This window comes from Dermacentor albipictus, chromosome 3, assembly GCF_038994185.2.
Source record: "Dermacentor albipictus isolate Rhodes 1998 colony chromosome 3, USDA_Dalb.pri_finalv2, whole genome shotgun sequence".
In the NCBI taxonomy this organism is placed as follows: domain Eukaryota; kingdom Metazoa; phylum Arthropoda; class Arachnida; order Ixodida; family Ixodidae; genus Dermacentor; species Dermacentor albipictus.
In genome coordinates, this window is record NC_091823.1 from 37,373,432 (window position 1) to 37,395,510 (window position 22,079).

Sequence of the window (22,079 nt, forward strand, 5' to 3'; positions counted from 1 at the left end):
ATGCTTGGGTGCATAATCTTGTGGATGCCCAGCTACGCCAAAAGCAATCAGTCCTGGGCCGCTATCTTGTACACATTCGAAAAGCCGATGTTCCGATGTCGCCTCGCGCAATTGTCCAGGCTTCGCCGATATCGTGGCCTAGGCCAATCTAGTCCAATCACGTGAGGCAAAATCGAACGTCAGCTTTTCAAACAAGTACAAGATAGCGGCCCTGGAAGAAGTTCATCACTCTTGACGAACTGGTCAAGTACGCTCTTTGGGCTTCTCATCAGACCATCCTCAGAAGATGACGAAAAAGCGGAACAGCAAAATGTGTTACGAGGCCCACAAAGTTGAACAAAAGCAAGACGTCTTGTGAGAAAATTGTGGAGTGCACCTATGCTCCACAAAATCCAGGAACTGCTTCACCGCATAGCATGAACAATGAACTGGCCTTAGAATGGCGGTATACTGAGCATTTATTTTTTCAGACACTATTCCTGGGTTATTTATTTTTAAAATGTACATTCTGAATTTTCTTTGATACTAATATTTTTGTAGATACGTATATTTATTGAGAAGAAAGGGGGTCCACCAAGGGGCCCCGATTTTTATTAGTCATATCATGAGAAGCCAACAAAGATGCCAAGGAAAACATAGGGGAAATTAATTGTACTTATTAATTGAATTTAAAATATGATAAATTAACGGCAGTGAAAGTGGATGAAAAAACAACTTGCCGCAGGTGGGGAACAATGCCACGTCATTGCATTATGCGTACGATGCTCTACCAATTGGGCTACTGTAGTGCAATTACCCCATCCACTTTCTTGGGTATTTATGTGTTACTACTAGAACTACACTTGGGAGTGTTAGCCAGTGCCACCACTCACAAACCTTGACAGCGAATGTGGAACATCCTTTCTGCCACAGGCGTCAGGAGTATGTGATCTTTCTGGGTGAAGGCAAGTGATCAATAAACCCACACATGCTACCTGAAGGCATCAATGTTGCTGGATTTGAGACCCTCATTATGTAAGAATGAGAAGAAAGAGGATTAAACGAGGGGCCCAATTTTTATTAATAATTTCATGAGAAGCCAACAAAGACACCAAGGAAAAGAGGGGAAATTACTTGTATTTACTTTTTGAATTAAACAAATGATCAATTAATGGCAATGCTCTTCTAGTAGTAACACATAAATACCCAAGAAAGTGGATGGAGAAACCGTGCCGCGGTAGCCTAATTGGTAGAGCATCGCACGCATAATGTGAAGACATGGGATAATTCCCCACCTGCAGCAAATTGTTTATTCATTCACTTTCATTTTCATTAATTTATCATTTCTTTAATTCAATTAGTAAGTACCAGTAATTTCCCCTACATTGTCATTGGTGTCTTTGTAGGGTTCTTATGATATGATTAATAAAAATCGGGCCCCTCGGTTAACCCCCTTCTCGTTCATTACATAACAAGGGTCTCAAATCGGGCAATATTGATACCTTCAGGTAGCATGTGCAGGTTTATTGACCAGTTGCCTTCACCCAGAAAAACCACGTACTCGTGACGCCTGCAGCAGAAAGGATGTTCCACATCCGCCGCCAAGGTTTGCTAGTGGTGGCGCTGGCTAACACTCCCAATGTTAGTTCTAGTAGTAACACATAAATACCCAAGAAAGTGGATGGGGAAACTGCGCCACGGTAGCCCAATTGGTAGAGCACCGCACGTGTATTGCAAAGACGTGGGATCGTTACCCACCAGCGGCATATTGTTTTTTCATCCACTTTCATTGCCATTAATTTACCATTTCTTTAATTCAATTAGTAAGTACAAGTACTTTCCCCTATGTTTTTCTTGGCATCTTTGTTAATTGGCTTCTCATGATATGTTTTTAATTGTTTTTATCTGGTGCTTTCTAGTATTTGTATGTTTTACCTAATTTTTTTGTATGGCAATATGTTTTTGGAAAGAGCATGTCATTAGGCACAATATGCTATGCTGCAATGTGTGCTGCAATATTATTTGTAGTGGCGAATAATTTTTTTGTGAGGCATATAAAAAACGACCATTTTCTCGCAGTAATGAAAGAGTTAAGGAACACATTTTACATTCTGTGACAGTGCCTACTTTGCACTCTTGGTATGCTTCACCACAATACTTGCACATGCTTGATCGTGTAACAAAGTTGTATTGTGGCAGAGCTGACTTTCGGAAACTGGCATTACGCAATGTTTTATAGGGGCCCTGAAACACATTTAGAACTATGGTAATCATAGAATGGCCTCACTATTGTAAAGTACGTCCTCCCACAAATCTCATGCTGCAAAATTTTTTGTGTCATTTAACTGAGTTATCACACCGATACCCGGCTTTCTCTCTCTTTATCTCCACTAGCGCGGTGAAAGCTACACAGCAGAGAAGCCAAGAGGGTAAAGCTCCGGCCAGAAGTTTAGTGTCGCAGCGGCAAAAGGGTTCTTCGTGTCACCTTGGTGGCCGCATTAAACTATGCTACAAAGCACACCACTGCCATCTTCGAGGCCAAGTGCAGCAGACACAGCTATGCACAGTGCAAAGCTGAAATTATTTTTCTGTCTTTCTGAGATTGCAGATATATAAATTTATAACTTACTAAACTCAAAATTATCAATAATGTATTACTGAAAATGTCCTCGCAATCACGTAATCAGCAGATAGTGTTGGTGGGCCAACTGCTTTCAATTACATTTTCGATGCAAGACCAAGCGACTGTTCCCTGCTTTTGACACAAGATTGTAAATTCTCTGCTGCATGCATTGCAATCATATATGGCTCGCCTGTTCACAGAGTCTCGTTAACAGATTAGCAAAGTTTTTCAATATGTTCAAGAAGCGCTTCAGGGCCTCTTTAAGGCACCTCAGTGCTCATACTGCGACAGGAGATTGTAAACGCACACATGTATAATTAAGGAAAAAATGTATGTTCGATGACAGTGGCCCCTTTGCACTCTTGGTAAGCTTCAACGCAATACACTGCGTATGCTTGACCACACAGCACCACTGTATTGTGGTGAATCTGGCTTTCAGTAGCCAGCATTATGCAACACTTTAGACCCTTGTGGTGACTTTTGCACTTCGACACCATCGGTAGCGACAACAAAGGCGGAGTCAGCACCATTGCCAACTGCAGGGAATCCTTTACATGAAAAATACGGCACCGAACAGCAGGAGGCTTGACAGCAAACACCGAAGCAGCTGGGCCTATTGACAGCACAAAATGACTACCATAGCTGCCAGCGAATCAGCATGATAGAGTGCAGGTTTGAGGTTTCAAGATAATCAAAATAGTGGCAGCTTCAATTACGCTGTTTCGGACCTGCGGTCACACCAAAAAATCACATAAATTGAATGACAAAGGGTTTCAGCATGTGAAATTTCAAACGTCCTTATACATTGGCTTTGTGGGGCATGTAGCGGTGCTGCAAAGGCATCCGAAAAAAATCCGTCATTGATGGTAATTGTTATCAAAATTCTAAACAAATTTTTGCTTCAGCTTGTTTCGTTCAATACATTAACTATTATACACAATAACTGAAGGAAGAAGTGCACAGATGAGTGCACCCTTCTTGATTGATGTCAACTATTGGCCAATGGCAGCACTTTATTAACAAGGATTGAATTAACTAAGGTTGAATCGATGAGATTTTATTGTGTAACTAACTGTTTAGACTAAGTACACCTCTTCCGTTACAACTAGGTTCATTTCAGTGCTTCAGGCATGTAGGGTTGCCTTATCAATTAGAACACATGACGTTTCATGCAAACCACCTTGTTCTCTCTTGAGGATCCCCGAGGATCTGTAGGCCAGTTTTAACCCCCCTATAGAAAAACAAGCGCTGGGCCCTTTAACACCTGAGGTCAACTGAGACACAATGCTTTCACAGCAGCTGCTGCAGGTGCCAAGGAAGAAAATCACACTTGCTGTAATGGAAAAGTAAGCACAGCAGCTGACAAGGTAATGCGCCATACCTCGATGAGTCGTCCATATCTCTTCAACCGCTGGAGGCAGTTCTTGCTCAGGTATTTTCAGGACGCTGGCAAAAAGTTCCCGAGTTTCGTTGAGAGTGAGCCCTTCATCGATGTGAATGGATTTCTTGTACATGTGCATGTCATTCACAACAGAGTCGTCCCGAGTGGTCACTAGCAGAGGACAGCCCACAGTAAATGCCTCCACAACTCGAGCGGACCAGACATCGTCAAGCACCAGCAAAGCCTACAAAAACCATGAAGAAATCTAAACTTTCACAAGAATTGACACAACTAATGCTGTGGTAAGACAGACATAAAAACTAACAAGTGTTCATAAATTGTACATTAGTTGAGGTTTTAAAGAAAAAGATATTAACTAGGAGACTGCGATAATGAATAGCAGATTTCAAATCAAATATCTAATCGAATCAAGAAACAAAAAAAATACACATGGAACCTCCTGTGGGAGTTACTTAAATGATGCATAAGCATTTGCTACTAATCACCTTATGTTTTGTCGTCGTAGGCTGCTGTGTTTGGTATGATTGCGAGAAACACTGCGAAAGAATCGTGAAATGGAGAAGCATCGCTGCAACAGCAAATGTGAACTGAAACCAACATGAGACGACGAAGAGGCTAGTAGTAGCAATGTTCACTCATGTTATATGATGGTGCATTTGGATGATACCACTGCTTCATGTAAGATGAGCACTGGCCAATGCGTGCTTTAGTATGTGATGTAATTGAACAGTGTCACGTTTGGTAGACCTTGTACGCAGGCATGATCGATGGCGCTGCCTCCTCTCGATGCGAATTATTATCAACTGTGATCAACCATACACCGGCGACGGCCGTGACGGCCTTATCTTGAAAGCGATTTGCGATGAGGACAAAGTTTGCCGAGTGCTGATAGCTTCGTGTGCACTCTGTTCTCGCCACTTTCTGTATTTACTCGAATATAACGCACCCCTTCTTGTCCGATGAAACGGGTCCAAATATTGCAGGCGCTTTAGAATCGAGTTCGACCCTAAATCCGCATTACCATATCGCCATAGGTATTCGAAAAATGGCCGCCTCGTACGCACTTCTAGCCTAGCTGTCGTAGCTTCCTCCATGTGCATACCTCCATGTTGTACGTGTAACCAGGTGCTGGTGTAACCTAGTCTACCGCCTGTCTTCCCATTTTCTGCGTTTATTCAATCAGCATGGAAGCACCGACTGCGAAGACACGCCGAGTCCAACATGATGCCACATTTAAAAGGAAAATTATTGCGTGCGCGGAGACAAACAGAAATCGGGCCGCATCACGGGCATTCGCAGTTCCCGAAACTTGCATGCGGGACTGGCGCAAACAGAAGGAGAATATTTTCGCCAGCAATGCAACAAGGAAGTGTTTCAGTGGACTGAAGCTGGGCCGCTTTGCCGAAATAAAAGAGCCGCTCGCAGAATATGTGCAACAGCAGCAAGCGGCACAGCGGCATGTGAAGCTCAAAGCATGTTCATTCTGCTCAAAGTACGGGAGATAAGAGCTTCTCGCGGAATACGTGCAAGAGCAGCGGGCGGCACAGCGGCGTGTGAAGCTCAAAGTACGCTCATTCTGCTTAAAGTACGGGCGATGGCAGTTAGCCCTACAGAAAGGGCTAATGCGGAGTGATTTCAAAGCGAGCAGGTGCTGGCTATCAAATCTTATGAAAAGAAAAGGTTTTTACTTTGAAGGCAGACAGGGATATGCCAAAAATTGCCCAAAGAATATGAAGAGAAATTGCACAGTTTTCAGTGGTACGTCTTGAAGTTGCGCCATAGAAACAGCTACCACTTCGGACAGATTGGAAATGCCAATCAGACGCCACTCTACTTTGACATGTCTGCCACCAAAACCTGTTGAAAAGAAGGGGGCGAAGCAAGTGCATATTTTGTCTTCCGGACACGAAAAATACTTGTCGCCACAATTCTATGCTGCACTGCGGATGGGCACAAGCTGCCCCCTTATCGTATCTTAAAACGGAAGACGCTCCCGAAAGGAATCTTATTTCCAAGTTGCGTGATTGTGCGCGCAAATGAAAAAGGTTGGATGACCACGGACTTGGTCGCTGACTGGATTGATAACGTTTGGCGGAAGAGACCCGGCGGCAGTTTGGGTCTGCGTGGGATGCTTGTGCTCGACTCGTTCAGGTGCCACCTCGACCAGCGCATCAAGGACTAACTGCATGCAACACTGACCTTGTTGCGATACCCGGCGGCATGACATCGCAGCTCGAGCCGCTCAATGTTTGTTTTAACAAGCCAGTGAAAGATAGAATTCGGGCGCTCTACACCGAATGGCTTGTCAGTGGCTGCCACGAATTCACATCCACCAATAAAATGAAATGTGCCTCACTGCGGGACTTTGCTAGATGGATGAAAGATGCATGGTGCACAACCTCGTCTGCCATGGTCAACAACGTCTTTCGAAAGTGTGGGATTTTGAATGCCATGGACGGCACCGAGGATGAAATGCTTTGGTCTGTTGATAGCGAGAAGGAGTTGTCTGATAGCGACGACGATATCTATTGCCCCACGCAGCTCATACCGGTGTGGTGAAAATCTTGGCGGCAAGGTACGCCGCTTCCATTTGTGTTTTTATTCATCACAACTTTAGTGTATTGGGAAAATCTGTTTTTTCCAAATGAGAGAAAATAGTATTTCTATATGAAAGCACGAGGTGCGCAGTATTGTACTCTTTCTTTTTTTTTTTTTGTCACAGAAAACGGGCGCGCATTACAATCGAGGGCGCGTAGGAATACAGTCCCCGACCAATTTTTCGGACTAAAAAAATTCGGACGTGCCAGATTATTTGGTCTGCTTCGCGGCACCACCATTCTCCCCATAGACCACAATGTATAACAACTTCCAAAAGTTCGGACACCTTGCAACCTCTTGTCCGATTTTTTGGACACTCCTTGAGCCAACTCGATCGAGAGCACCATGCACCGACTCTGACCAGCGCATGGTTCGACTTGCTGAACGCCATTTTTGTTTCGAACGGAGCCTCCTTGCTGCCCCACGAAGTGGCGCTACTGCAAATCCTCGCTCATCATCATCGTTTCTGCCTGGTTCGTGGCCATAGCAGTTCCGGCCTCAGCTTAGTAAACCGTGTCAAGACAATCTAGCAGCTGATTTGTTTCTTCGCGCACGACGCTGCGAGTAGGCCACATTTTTCATTTGTGTGACTGGTGTCAGCGTGACGGCATGGTGGTGTTTGCTTTGTGAGATGTGTCGAGGTTGCAGTGATCCAACGCAGCATACAGAAACATCACGTCAAGTGTCTAATGGCGCCGACAGTGCCCACGCAGACTGCACCCAGGAATGTCGGCAAGCGGGTGTCGGGAGGCCTAGAATTTGTCGCCTTCCGAAGTGCTCCTTATTGACGCCGAAATTGCACTTGCGCAGTGGTTGCATTGCGATTCCAGACACCGTCCCATTTGACAGTTTCACAGGTGCTGACATTCCTGTACCGACATGTGCAGAACTCGACAACAGCAAGATCATTCGTCAGGTTTCTGTTGCACCGCCGGACGATGACTCCAGAGTCGGGAAATGGCGGACCATGTGCTACGCTGCCATCGCATGCGGAGCGTGTACAAGCAGTGACTGTGCTTCCAGCCACCTATAGTGACATTACGACTCTCTCCGAGATTCAGGCTTATTTGATTGCGCATAAACAGAACAGCGTGCAACGGAGCATTCACAATTTCTTCAAGCCTACTGCCGAGCCCAAATAAGTGCGTGGAAATAACGGATTTCTTTTTTTTGTCTTGACCTGCTTCTTAGGACACCTGTTTATTCGGACATTTCCGCAGTCCCCGTGAGGTGCGAATAAACAGTCGGCAACAGTATAGTAAATACGGTAGTTTGCATTGAAGTGAGAGGCAGCAAGAAAGTCAATTTGCTCGCTGCTGTGGGCCCTATCTTGGAAGCGATTGTCTTACATGATGGACGGACGGATTTTCTCGTTGGGTAGGCACCGAAATGATTAAGCATTTAAATAAAGCAGAATATCAAATCGAATACTGAATATCAACATATTTCTCACAAAATTTAAAGCTTGCAAATTTTGGCCCAAAAGATACGATGCTGCACATGCTCGGGAGTCTCCTTGCATTGCATAACAAAAATGTATCAAGCTGTCAACAACATAGGTACATAAAAATCAAGATATAGTGTATGGTCTACTATTATAAAAGGAAACACCAAATTAATATGCCAGCACTGATTACAGCTCGTTTCTAGTATGTGTGTGAAGGTCTGGAAAATATTTTTTATCAATAAAATTTCTGTTGAATAGAATCAAGTGCTTTCTTTCCTAGAAACTAATGAACTAGTGGCATTCTGTTGTACTCACTACCAATGAGGTTCTCAGTTTAATAGTGGAGCTGTATTTTGTGGCCATGTTTTATTTACTGCAAAAAAGTTTTGCTTTCCAGTTTTTCTCCGAAATACAGAAGGGTTATCCCAACTTTACGACAGATGGGTTGTCTTCACTGAGGTTTGGGCCTGTTGGTATGCCATAAGTATGTACAGAGTTGTGCATAAAGGACACGGACACAAGAAAGAACGAAGGGACACACAAGGTGCATTCCATCATTGTTTCTTGTGTACTATGTGTACTTTATGCGCAACTCTGTACATATACTTAGGTCGGTTCTCGTAAGGCCAATCTGCACGAAAGACGAAGGCACCATGCATCACATGACTCAATCACAGCTCCCTTTATAGCGTTCGCCGACAGTAAAAAGCAGGCGTTCACACGGTTTCATTGTTAGGTTCGGCCTGATTTGCCACCTGTCAAAGATGCTGAAAACTGCAGGGTCACAGAAAGATCGTTCCACGCTCACACTATCTTCACCAAATGCAGACATCCCAAATACAGAAATTACAAACACAGCCATGGCTAAATATACATGAAGCCAGAATAAGAAAACCAACACAACGCAATCTTTCAAGATTAACTATACCAATTTCACTCTACAAAATTTTTGTTTCGTCATACCCAAGTACTTGATAGTGACAATCCCTGCATGCTCTTGAGTGTGATTTCAAAAGGAGAAAAAAAAATCCCGAGGGTTAAAAAATAAGCATATGCCCATACAACCATTATTTTTTCAGCCATGAACAACGGTTTGATTCTAAGCATGTACTTAGTTATTTAAGGGGAGACACGGGTCTTCTGGCCCAAAAAATCTTTTAAAAAATCAACTTTTCGTAAAAAAATTTTTCACAAAACGTCCCAGAGAAGCTATTACTGCAATAATAACGCATTCTGATGAGTACTTATTTTGTTATTCCGTTCTATAGTCAGCTTCATCACCACTTTTGCTCGCAAATGCCCCTCGAAAAGAGGTGAATTCAATGCCTTCGCCTATGCAAACCGTTACCCGCAGCGTGGCCATTTTGGAATCATCCGAAAGCTGGATTCTTCTACATTCCATTTTTAGTGGGAAAAGGGCATCAAGTCTGGCTGCCATGAAGGTACACGCTTTCGAAAAATGGCGAATACTCAAATGGCTTTGGCACCTTTGTACCACGTGGGGTACAAAGGCGCGATCAGGATCAGGATTTCCCGATTTCTGATTGGACGACCGGGAGTTTCGTTTCTCCAACAATGCGATACGCCATGTTACACGTGGTTTGGACGCAGTCTGGTGCGCCGTAGCAACGCGACGATAGTCGGCGGTAGACGAAAGTTCGCGACGGCTCATGCTTTCTAGGAAAAAATGCAAGCGACATTCTCGAATACCCCAAGTGGCGTCAGATGCATCGGCAGTGACGGTGACCAGCACAGCGACATGCGCTAGCGAGCGAATGGCAGCCGCCGAAGCTACGGCCGCGTATGCGATGCCTGTGGCCATGGCCAGTCGAGGGTGTGGGGATGCGCGACTCTCGCGCGTCCCCTGATATCTTGTTTTCCCCATCTCCTGCAATCCCGCTTCGCTGCGTGGCCTGCGTGACGGCCGCGGCAGTCGATGTGGTTGAAGCGCAGTGCGAGAGATGGCGCGAGTGTTGCACTGCTACCGGCGGGGTTACTTGGGTGCGGGAGCGGAAGGCGCTCTCTTTGGTTCGGGACAGCAAGCAGTGCAGACCTGCCGTGCCGCACGTGCGCCGATCAATGCTTCTGCGAGACCGTCTCGTGTGGCCGCCTTGGAACGCGCCACCGTTTGCAACCGTACACGTGAACGACCAGGCGTTGGGATCCAGCATAGAGCGAACATATTCGCTCGCTATCCGGTCGCGGTGAGTCGGACTTCCTAGATTTGTCGTGTGCCCACTGGCATGTTTTGTGGATAGCAACTCGGCTAGCAGGCATTGATCTATGAAAGGTGCAATAAATGCCCTTGTGATAGTTTGCACTACTGTGTTGTCGTTCCTTTATCCCAAGAGCATGGGTGTGAGAACCCCACAAGGGCAACGCGTGTGGACACGCTTTTCATCACAGAAGCCGAACAAGTGGCAATTGAACGTCGCACGGAGGAGGAACGACAGAAGCCGTCTTCGTTATCAGCACCCACTGAAAGCAGTCACTTATTGGAGATTCCCCGGAAGCGGCGGCGAGCGGGACCGCGTTTATGATTCTCTAAATCACCTGCTTCGGCGCGCGAAATGCGATTCTGCCATGGCCCTTTGAACGTGTTAAAGGGCGACTGGGAATATGGAGTGGCCGTGAAACTAGTGGTGGACTGTGGCATATGCGGCGACATAAGCACCTGATGGAGCTCGCCAAGAACAGGTGGGAATACAGGCTGAAAAAGACCAGCACCGGCTAGTGGCGTCTGACAACAAGCACGCCAGAGCAGCAAATTTCATGCCTGCCATGAAGAAGAGGTGCATGAAAGAGAGCGACGATGATTATGTGCCTGGTGGCTTCTAATGCAAGGTGGACTTGAATTTATTGCCTTAATTGCTAAGAATAAATCTAGATCATGTCCTGGAACTTCGTTTTGCATTTTCTCAAAAGCTCCATTTCTCCTATGACACTTGCTGTTGCCTACAGTATCGTTTGATCTAATAGTACTATTTCAATTATTCTTGTTGCATTTAAAAGCTCACGAGTTTCTACACACAATAAAACTAATAAAATATATCTCATGTGCTCGAATTTTTTATGTGGCAATACAACAGATAAGAATTTTGAGCTTCATAACCACCACATTAGATATGGCAATAACTTTTATATCAATAGAGCTAAAATTACAGTGACGATCTAATTGTGATTTCTGATTGTTCTAGAATGTGTACATATAAATTTTTCTCTGATATTCAGTGGTAAACTGGTTGAAAAGTTGGGCAAATTGATTTTCTGAAGGTACTAATTATCTCAAAAACGACTTAAAATAAGAAAAAAATAGATTGCATATATGCTTCTAGCAGGCTAAAGTATACCTTGCCTGAAAATTTCATTTGTATATGACAATAATTTTTTTAAAATATCAAACACCAGTGTCTCCCCTTAAAGGAGTACCGAGAGAAACCCTTGCAACAGAAGATTTTTGCCTTATTTTTATAGCTCTATTATATAGCCATCGACTCGGTACTAATTGCACTATGAAACCTTGGTTCCCCAAGAGTGCAACAAATAATTCATTACGTTACCTTTCAATGCAACCAGTTTAAAACGTGTCCCAACAGCAGTGTGGCTTTGGCAGTGAAAAAGAAGACTCATGACATCATTGAAGCATGTTGCAGCGGTTTCGTGGTACCAGATACCACTGACACGTAAACACACACACTACGGCGGCCATGCTGCCAAAAGCCGAGTTCATTCTACACTCAAGGGGACAAGAAAGAAGAGCACGTCCCCCTGTGTTTCCAAGAGAAGTGCACAAATGGGAGGGCCAATTCGGCAGCTCTTGGCCACACAGTCACTGTATGGCCTCCAATCACCACACCAGGCCGACTAGTGAGCTCTGTTAATAAGTTGTTTGTGATACCACGCGACTGGACAACCTCTGCTTTCAGTGGCATGATGAGACTCCTTTTCCACATTCAAAGCAATGCTGTGCTCAGTTTTCAAACCATGTCTGATTTTCAAACTGATTTTCTGATTTTCAAACCACTGATTTCACTCATGGCTGAGCGACATGGTGCTGGCTGTGGCACATTATTGTTCAGAAGGTCATCTTTGTGTTGCCAAGGATCCACGTGAGGGACCCAGGTACACCTCTCATATTTAACTAAAGCCTCACGCAATGACATGCCTGCAACAAGCTGTAGACGGGGCCATTACAGGCAAGAAGGAGCAGGGATGAAAGACAGAGAGAGTGGGTGGGCTTAGCCCCACCCACTCCGTCTTCAGGCCCCTCACCAGGCCTGAACATTTTGAGCTGACAAGCGCAGTGCGTACAATGTGCACTAACGATCGTTGCTCGTAGTGACACATGACCTCGAGAATTATTGAGGGCAACATTTATTTGTGTGATCTGTTGCTTCAACAGACGAATTAAAGTTTAGCAAAATAATAAAACATACAAGCCTAATGTCTGCATGCTTTTGTTTTACTCCATACCGTTGCAAGAGTGATGTACTTCCATTTTCTCTGCTTGTTCATTGTACAGTCACGCGCGCAGATAACGAAACTGTCATTTTCTACCGGGTTCCAGCACACACTCATGCGCTGTGATCCGCTTATGTCTGCCTTATTGTTCATATAGCACTGACTTATACCACTAGTCGGATAAAAGCAAATGCAGAACGCAGCGGGAGATGAAAGAAGCCGATAGCGAAGAGAGCACAAGTAGGAAAGCAGAGGAGGAGGGTTCAGCAGAACCATGAAGTGGAAAGCGGAGGAGGAGGGTATGGCAAAAGTGAGAGAAAAGCATGGTGCTGCACAAGAAAGCCTTTCTAGCGACGATGGCTACAAGATGGCACAAGAGTAGCATGGATTGTCTGTATGGAAACAAAGTGCTGCATGAGCGGAGGGCTCTCTGCGGCGGCTGCCGTGAATCGCGCCCATACGTCACCTAAGCGCCACCTCTAGAATCTCCTTATTAGCGAGGCAGTCATGCCACACATTGCTCTGTTTGCAAGATGCTGCACAATCAAGATTAAATTAAATTATGGGGTTTTACGAGCCAAAACCACTTTGATTATGAGGCACACTGTAATGGAGGACTCCGGAAATTTCGACCACGTGGGGTTCTTTAATGTGCACCTAAATCTAAGTACACAGGCGTTTTCGCATTTCGCCCCCATCGAAATGTGGCCGCCGTGGCCGGGATTCAATCCCATGACCTCGTGCTCAGCAGCCCAACACCATAGCCACTTAGCAACCACGGCAGGTACAATCAAGATTGTCCACACCAGCCAATATACTGGGAAATGAAAACATGTATACAGCTGTGCTCAAATTTCACATTACGGAGTACCGTGATCGTTAATGAATTTTTTTCTGCATGTGCAGATTCATGTTTGACACTCACTTTGATGTTGTTCAGACTCCATCGCTTCAACCGACAGGTCGCCATTTCAATGGTGCTGACATCCTTGTGTGAGCCAAGATTCAAGCGGTCGAGCTGAAGATGCATCTTCAGCAGCACATCACTTTGCTCACGCAGTTTGCCAATCGGCAGCCAGTAGACCCCATCTGGGAAGCAGTCGACTAGCAGGCTATAGTCCCTCAGGGCCTCTGCAGCCAGGATCGACTTGCCGCAACCTATCATGCCATGCAGAACCACAGCTCCATTGCAACAGTGACTACTAGAGCAGAGAGACCGCAATGCATCTCTTATCTCTTTCACAGCTCTTCTTCGTTTCACCAGGTGCACGAGGCGAAATGGCACTCCCCCATTTTGAAGTACCTGCAAAGTAAAGTAAATAAGCGTATCCATATTGATACACATACTTGTATATATTTTTTCGGTGACCACGTTTCATTTGCTAACAAATGTTTAACATTAATAGCTCACAACAAAATGCACCTGCATATATCACAACATTCCCAATCACTCTTGTTGATTCTACCTGTTGTAGCAAAACCTTTTGTAATCGAATTGCATACACAATGCGAATAGTGTTGCACAATTTGGAAGGCATGCGAGGACCAGCAATTACACTGGAATCTTCTACTAGACATGTATAAGCAGCTGTCACGCTTGACCAGCAGATAAGATTTCGACGATTGACGCATGTGCTCTTTACTCTCGTTATGTCTAAGTGTAACTTGTCTTTGTGGGCATAGGTTCACTCAAAGAGTGTTTCGCGACTCGTCATTCTGCCCCATTTGAATTATTCACGGTCACAACAATGAGACAATATTGTAGAAAAGTGACACTTGAATCACAGTCTGGGCCCTTTGGTTTCAGAATGACATTTGTCCACTTACAAAACCACCACTCTTAATGTAGTTTTGCCGAGTGCTTTTGAGTGCTCTGGAGCACAATGAATGCCAGCTGCACGTTGAGATGGTTGAAACCTCCCAGCATACTTTCATTTTTGGGGTTAAGATGGAAGGCCACACTAAAAAAAAAAAAAAATTAATTCAGCAGCCAGGATTATAAATTATTGGTCGATTAAGCATGTTTTAGGTAACGTATTTCATTATTTAAAGTGTAAAATAAGAGTTCAAATTTTTTTCAGGGAGATAGCTATAGTAATGAAATCTAAAATCGGTAGTCGTAGTCACGATATTCAGGTAATTAAGGTAACTCTAAGCATGAGGAAGACAACGTTTGAAGTGGAAGCATGCCAATTTTGGTTACAGTCACAATGCGATTACCACCAAGAAAAAAAAAATCAGCTAGCAGACGACGAGCCAGTGATCTGATGACGTCATGCGCGCAGAGGGAAGCTACTCATGCCGCTCATGCACACAGATATTGTGAGGGGCCACTTAACTGCACTGGTAGTGCAGAAAGCCACGCGTTCCTGTGTTCACACTCAATAAGATAGCAACTGTACCATAACACTCAGCTGGGTGCTTTGCTTATAGCTTCAACCAGAACTGGCTCCAAATCTCAGTGCTAGGATGCAAAGTATTAAAGCAGCCGAATGGTTCACAAGGCCAGGTGGGGCCATGTGTGGTCAACATATACGCAGGAGACTTCCATTATGCAACTGCGATTAGCTCAATCCAGACCAGAGAAATTGTTTGAATTACCGTATTTACTCGCATAATGATTGCACTTACATAATGATCGCACCCCTGAATTTTTTCATAAAAATTCAATTTTTTTTTAATTTCCCGTGTAATGATCGCACCATGAACTTGCCGCAGCGATATGTCGTTTGCCAAGTCTAGCTGATAACGACTGTGCTTACCATCTGTCGAATGCTACGCAAACGACTCTCCAAGACAAACCAAGCGGTCTGCATGCACCAAACATTCTTAAGCACATGCCCCATTTCATTCCTTTCATCACTTTCTGCACTTCCATGAGAAAAAAAAACTACAACCACACTTGCCTTTATTATGTGTAGGCTTTATAATGGTTGCGGTCAACAACAACAACAAAAAAGGCACCTTTCGATTCTTCTCGTCTGCACTCGTGGGCACGCAACAAACCGCGAGCGGCAACGATAGCAGTTACGTTTACAGTGATACGTTAGAAGTGTACCCTATTCATACGCCGACGCTTGTAACACAGCTAAGATATTCGCCCACCCTTAGCGGAAACATGCCGTATTAGTATAGTAGTGAAGACAAATGCCACAGTTTGTGCAGCATGCCTGCCATGTGTTTCTATGTCACTGGCAGCTAAGCGCACCCATCTGTTTCTATCCCGTCAAAGTGGACATGGCTATGTTATTGCCGCAAACTTGCCAATATTAATGATATTATTCATTACTGATACAAAAGAAACTGTTTCAATGCACATAATGTACTCGCGAGAAGAAAAAAAATCCCATTCAGTGCGTTCGGCTTGCTCCGCCGGCCGCCATTTTTTGTTTTGGTGTTCCACACTACATACAGCGGCAGCCGCCTATTTGTTGACCTGTTGTCATCCCGCAGCAAACGCAAAATGAAAAACAATTTTTTTTTGGCAGGAAATTTAACTCGCGTAATGATCGCACCCCTGAATTAGTGTCAATTTTTTTTTACAAGAAAGTGTGATCATTATGCGAGTAAATACGGTAACTATGTCGTATTACTAACACCCCCCCTTAAATAAAAAAAAATGCTCACTGTATTTCTTTGTTTACTGGAATCCACAACATTAGTTTTTATTTAGCACAATATCAGCTCAGAAGCTACCATCCCCTCGCATCTAACAATCACTCGCAGCGAGCAAGGGCCTCAACTACCTTTGCAATGCAACAGCGGTGCAAGAGGAGAGTCTTCATCCGGGCACACATGCTTTTCATTACTGCATGCACATACTGATTAATATGTCACCAATGAGCCGGCCAGCTACTACGTAATTGTCCACCACAACGTAGCTGGGCATGTTTGGTACCAGCACTAGGGCCACAGTAAAATCTCTTCTTTATCCTTGATCACTTCCGTAATGTTTGTGACATCACAAACATAGCACATTTTCAGAGTGAAACCACTCCTCGCCGCAACTACTGCAGAATCAGAACTGTGTAGACCTTCAGGTCTGTGTTGTCGCCATCTGTTGGTGTTGCAAAAGGAGCTCTTGGGTGCAACAAGTAGCACTGGCCCAGTGGCCTGGAGCTTGACCAGGTCAATCAGTGGGAGAAGACCCAGGCAGAAATGAGGCAACATACCGAAAAAATTAAATTATTAATTTCACTGTTACGTAAAAAGGGACAAGCTACTCTTATTGAAGAGGAAAGGTGGAAGCTGTCACTGGTGGTGGTAGTTGTCTTTTTATAGCTTTCTGGCAATACTCTCATCCAGGAGAGGGGGGTATCGTCACTGTCTACACTTGTGGCTTGGCACATTCAACTTGTCCAGGCACGTTGGCTACCTCCCGCCCCACAGCATAAGTCAAGAGGGAAGGGAAGAAGGCTTCGCATGGCATCGGAGCAAAACATACACACTGATGCTAATGTGTGTGGGCATGCCCGTTCATGTTTCACATTTGCTGCAAGCTTTGGCTTTCAGTGTTTTTGACTGTCCCAATTGTCACCTTTGTTCAAGCAATAACTTGAAGACCTTGGCATCGGTTTTGACCATGTCACATGAGTGTTCATCATAAAGCAAGTTATAACAACAGTCACAATGACAGCAACCACGAATGGCAACTATAGAGTCCTAAAGAAAGAAAACACGATGTCATGTCTGAAGCTAAATGAAAGAATAAAAAGGTCTGAAGCATTCCTACAGCTCCTTTATGGTTTCCATTAATGGCTATGGCAATGTGGACTCTACAGTAAAAGCTCATTAATTCAACACTTGTTAATTCGGAAATTCGGTTAATTCGGACAGCTCTATTGGTCCCGGCCAAAGTGCATGTTAGTCTATGGCACCAAACCTTCGGTAATTCATCAGAATTCGGCCCCGCACCGCTTAATTCAGACAAATGCTAACAGCTGCCACCACACGAAAGTGTGGTAAAGCAGTGCTGGCACCACTGGAGTGAAACCAAAACCCAAGAGGCATCACCATCGTCATCAATTATTTGGGGCGATCGCAGCGTCACCGAACGTCGGTATCTTCTTTCTTCACTCCACTGCGCCATACTGCGCCTTCGACACCATTTTCCCTTCTGTTGTCAAGTCGGTATCATCCCTTCTTGGGGGGTTTTCTTTTTTCGTTGTGACTGTGTTTTGCACGCCACAACCATCGTGCGCTACAGTGATGGCAACACCGGCAAAGCGGCAGAAGTACGAAGCCAAGAACTTGGCGACTAAGATGAAAATTTTGCAGGCTTTGAAGAAAGGTGAATCGCAACAGCATGTTATGACCAAGTACAACGTGAAGCAGAGCACGTTGGGAACTTATGCGAAAAATGAACAACACATTCTTCAAGCCTTCGAAAGCGAGAAGTTTCATGCATAAAGAAAACAGTTGCGAACCGCAGCGAATCCCCAGCTCGAAGAAGCTTTGCTCCAGTGCGTTACTGACTGCTGCAACGCGCATCTGCCTTTGAGCGGGCCTCTCATCATGGAACAAGCTGAGAAGTACGCTGCAATCCTGAACATTGAATCGTTCAGAGCTTCAGAAGGGTGGTTCACAAGGTTTCAGGAGAGACACGAACTCGTCTTCAGAAGTGTGTGTGGCAAAAAGGCCAGCGTTGACGAAAGCATGATTACCCAGTGGAAAAATGTGAAGCTGCTTGAGCACATCGCCACATATGAACCAAGTGAGGTGTTCAATGCAGACAAAACTGCTCTATTTTTCAGAGCTCTGGCCGACAAGACGATGACCTTCAAAGGGGACCCGTGCATTGGTGGCAAGAAGTGCAAGCAAAGGATAACTGTGCTTCTTGCCACCAATATAACTGGCACGAAGCGCTTGCCACTTGTCATCAGGAAGGCGCATAAGCCACGTTGTTTTAAAAGCATCGAAAGCCTTGCTGTCGAGTACAGAGCAAACAGGAAGGCTTGAATGAGCCCGGACATTTTTCAAGTCTGGCTGCAGCTGCTAGAATGGCACTTCACGTCTAAGGAGCGCAAGTATGGTTGTTGACAACTGCAGTGCACATAACTGTACAGTGGAACTGAAGAGCGTCAAGGTAGTTTTTTTGCCGCCCAACACTACATGTGCCCTTCAGCCAATGGACCAGGGTATCATTCGCTAGGTGAAGTCGAAGTACTGAAAGCACCTGCTACAGCGAATGATTTGATACTCAGAAGTTGGAAAGCTGTATGAAGTGGACTTACTCGGCGCAGTCCACATCATCACCCACGTGTGGAAAAATACACCTCCGCAAGTCATCGGCAACTGTTTTCGGCACAGCGGTTTTGTAAGGCCCGAGCATGCGGCAGTAGCCGATGAGGTGTTAGCCGAGTCCACCCATGATGAGTGCCCGACTTTCGATGCTGTTCTTCCCACAGATGTGATCCTTCAGAACTACATCACGGTTGATGATTGTGTCACCACAACTGGTCTCCTGACCGATGAAGAAATTATTAATGAAGGCACGGGCGCCCAGGACGACCATGATTGAGACGAAGAGTCATGCGAGGAGGTGCAGCCACGGCCTCATCGCACCTCCAGGAAGTCACAGAGGCGCTTTTTATATTGGAAGGCGTTTGCCTGAACACTTCCCGACAGTTTGCGGGCTGTTGGCCACTTGGAAGAGCTAAGAAAAATTGTGATGTCAGCCGGAATGTGCGCGAAAAAGCAGATGACTACTGCAAAATACTTCAGTAAATAAAGGTATACTTCTCCATCTTGATTTTAATGTTGTTTTTCCTGGTCATTCGTTAAGTCAGCATTCGGATAAACTGGACATTTGTCCCAGTCCCGTGAGATCCGAATTAACGAGCCTTTACTGCACCATTATATTTCATTTGGATGCTATATATTCGGGGCAACTTTCTGTGGCAAAAAAAGGAAAGCTATGGGGGCAAAGCTTCTGCACATGTCTCACTGCACCATGTAGTCCGACAGCATTTGACAGCGCTTTTCACTTTTTGGAACACATAATGAATCAGTGTAGCTTCCACATGCAACTGTTTCACATTTGCCCGAATGCAGAAGACGAAAGCAGACAAATAAGTCAAACTTAACACTGATTGGTGCATTTCATCTTCTTTTGCTGTTGTTTATGTTTCACGCTTATGTTGTTTATGTGTTCTCTTCCACTAGTCTAAACTAACACACGTGAGTGTGAGACATTTTTCAGGAGCACTCTTGCATGAGAGGGCTTTGCCTCTGTAGGTTTCCCTTCATTGACAAAGAAAGTGGTTTGTGGCTACAGCACCGCTTTTCTCTTTTGTGGTGCTCCACACACTTTGGGAGTTGTCTAAACAACCAGTGCACGGCACAATATAGCCAAATTAACAAGTCTGAAGCCTTTAATTTAATAATTATGTTTTCCAGAACTAGAGCAAGAGTTCAAATGATTTAATTTACTAAAATAACAAGGGCCAAACTAATGAGATTACTGCAGTTGCTCAAATGCAAAATACTGCTAGACTCAGCAACAGTGGTTACAGTACACTGGTTACAATAAAAATGACAACATACTGGTAGGCACAGTGACAATGAAGCAGCAAGTTCGTTGGCTTTCAGTGGCTTCGCCTTCATGACCACTGCAGTTACAACTGTGCCTTGTAAAAAATCTCATGCAAACATACTTCCTTCCACTTCTCCACAAGGTCAGTAACCATATCAACTCAAGTAAGCTCCTACTCAAAGGGTCATTGAAACATCAGTAAGATCTATGAATTTCATCCAGTGCACACAAAAACGGCACAACTATCAATTTGAGCTTCCTGCAGGGTTCTTTGCCTTTCACCCATCGACACCAGGGGCAGTGTTCCCAGTCAATAATTTTTAGAGGAATGACTACTTTCATGAGATTTGTTCAGTGTTCAGACAGTGTTCCACATACAGTGCTGAAAGTGGTATCGGCACTATGTGAGGAATCCTGTCGGCCATATAAATCGACATCTCTGGTAACAAGTCCTGTCAAATTTTGCAAAAGTGATTGCATCTCTGAAAGTGGTCGACCAAGGGTATTAGTAGCCCCAGGCATGACAAGTGCTTACATCCTGCCAAGCTACAAGCACCACGTATCATCCCTGAAGTGATGGCAGCCTTACCTTGTGCACATAAACATTCTCTTCCTTGATGTTATTATGCTCCATGCGAAGCTTCTGTACAATCCACCCATAGGCATTGTCATGTTCTAGAGCCTTGATGAACACATTATAGCCAGCTTCACCTTTGCAACACAAGACATCCAGAAGGCGTCTGACCTTGTTTTCGACAGAATCCTGCAGTACATGTAAATGCAAACATAATGAGTTATGCAATGCACTACGCTTACTTCAGACGTCCATCATGGGAGGATTCATAAGACAGTCAAACAATTGCTGGAAGCCTAATTACACGTGCTATGCCAATTTGACAAAAGGGTGTATAAAGCAAACATTACTTATCTAAACCAGTGCATATGAGCACAAATGCAGACAGCTTACTGTGAGTACGTACCTATCTCATTCCTATTGCAGTACTATATGCTTTTCATATGGCTTTTCAATAAATTTCCATTTTGATAGTACAGCATATTTGTGCAATTTTGATTCTACTATCCTTTACTGTATTTCATTTTTACCATTAAAGCATATCTTTTTTTTCTTTATTACTACTTTCCCTCTTAATCCTGTAGGTCTCCTATTCAGGGTTGCAGGGGTATCCAGGTGTCCACTGAAACATGAGACAGTTACGATGCTTGCGGCCTTTTTTTTTTATCCTTCTATTTCCATTTGAAATAACTATACCCTCAACTTAGCCCTACAACGGAGCTCAGATGGGCTCAATGCATTAAAACTGCATTTGAAATCTACTTGGATCAACCAAATATTGTTGCAAATCTACTAAAAACTTTTTTAAAGAAACTTCTTAAATCGAAATTTACAAACAAGATAAAATCTGTAATTCAGTAAAACACATTTTCACCCCTGCAAACTTGAAGTTATACTAAAATGGCAACAGTGAAGCTGACATGGTCATTTTTCTCACCTGTTTCAGGATATCTTCACACTCTTCCTTTGAGAAGATGTCTGCTTTTTCAATGTAGGGTAGCACAAACTTGACCTCCACATCTGCAACTATGGCGTCCCGAAGCTTTGTGAGGCATATCTTCTCTACTGTGTCCAATTCATGCATAATGCTTCCAAGTTCTAGACCTAGTGCAACATAAAAATGCAAACACAGTCACACTCTAAAACACTCTGACGCACACAGTGATGCTGAAAATGCTTGCAGTGAACAAAGTTGGTAAGCTGGATCAATACAGTGTGTTAATGTGCATTCATTTGTAATATCGTTGATAGAAACAAGTCATGAAGCCAATGCAAATACAGACTTGCATAGCCATTTTTTATACCTTTCCGAGTCCCACCATATGTTTACCTATGTTCAGTCTTTGTTCTGTAATAAAGGGACAAACAACAAACGTCTGAAGCTGGGTTCCTCACAATTTAACTTGAAGTTTATACTAAAGGGCACAGAACAGCTCAACTAATTTTAACAACAAAAGAAAA

The 22,079-nt window shown here is 44.3% G+C and overlaps 1 protein-coding gene across 3 annotated transcripts in view; it reads right to left on the reverse strand.

Annotated features, from left to right (window-relative positions):
* Positions 1 to 22,079, reverse strand: part of LOC135902401 (apoptotic protease-activating factor 1-like) — a 126,237-nt gene that overhangs the window by 96,154 nt on the left and 8,004 nt on the right. For all 3 annotated transcript variants that reach the window (XM_065432423.2, XM_065432415.2, XM_070535372.1), the window contains exons 2-5: positions 21,556 to 21,722; positions 20,634 to 20,807; positions 13,436 to 13,813; positions 3,984 to 4,227 (exon numbers count right to left, since the gene is read on the reverse strand). In XM_065432423.2, the coding sequence (XP_065288495.2) occupies positions 3,984 to 4,227; positions 13,436 to 13,813; positions 20,634 to 20,807; positions 21,556 to 21,722 (963 nt within the window). The remainder of the gene's footprint in view (positions 1 to 3,983; positions 4,228 to 13,435; positions 13,814 to 20,633; positions 20,808 to 21,555; positions 21,723 to 22,079) is intronic.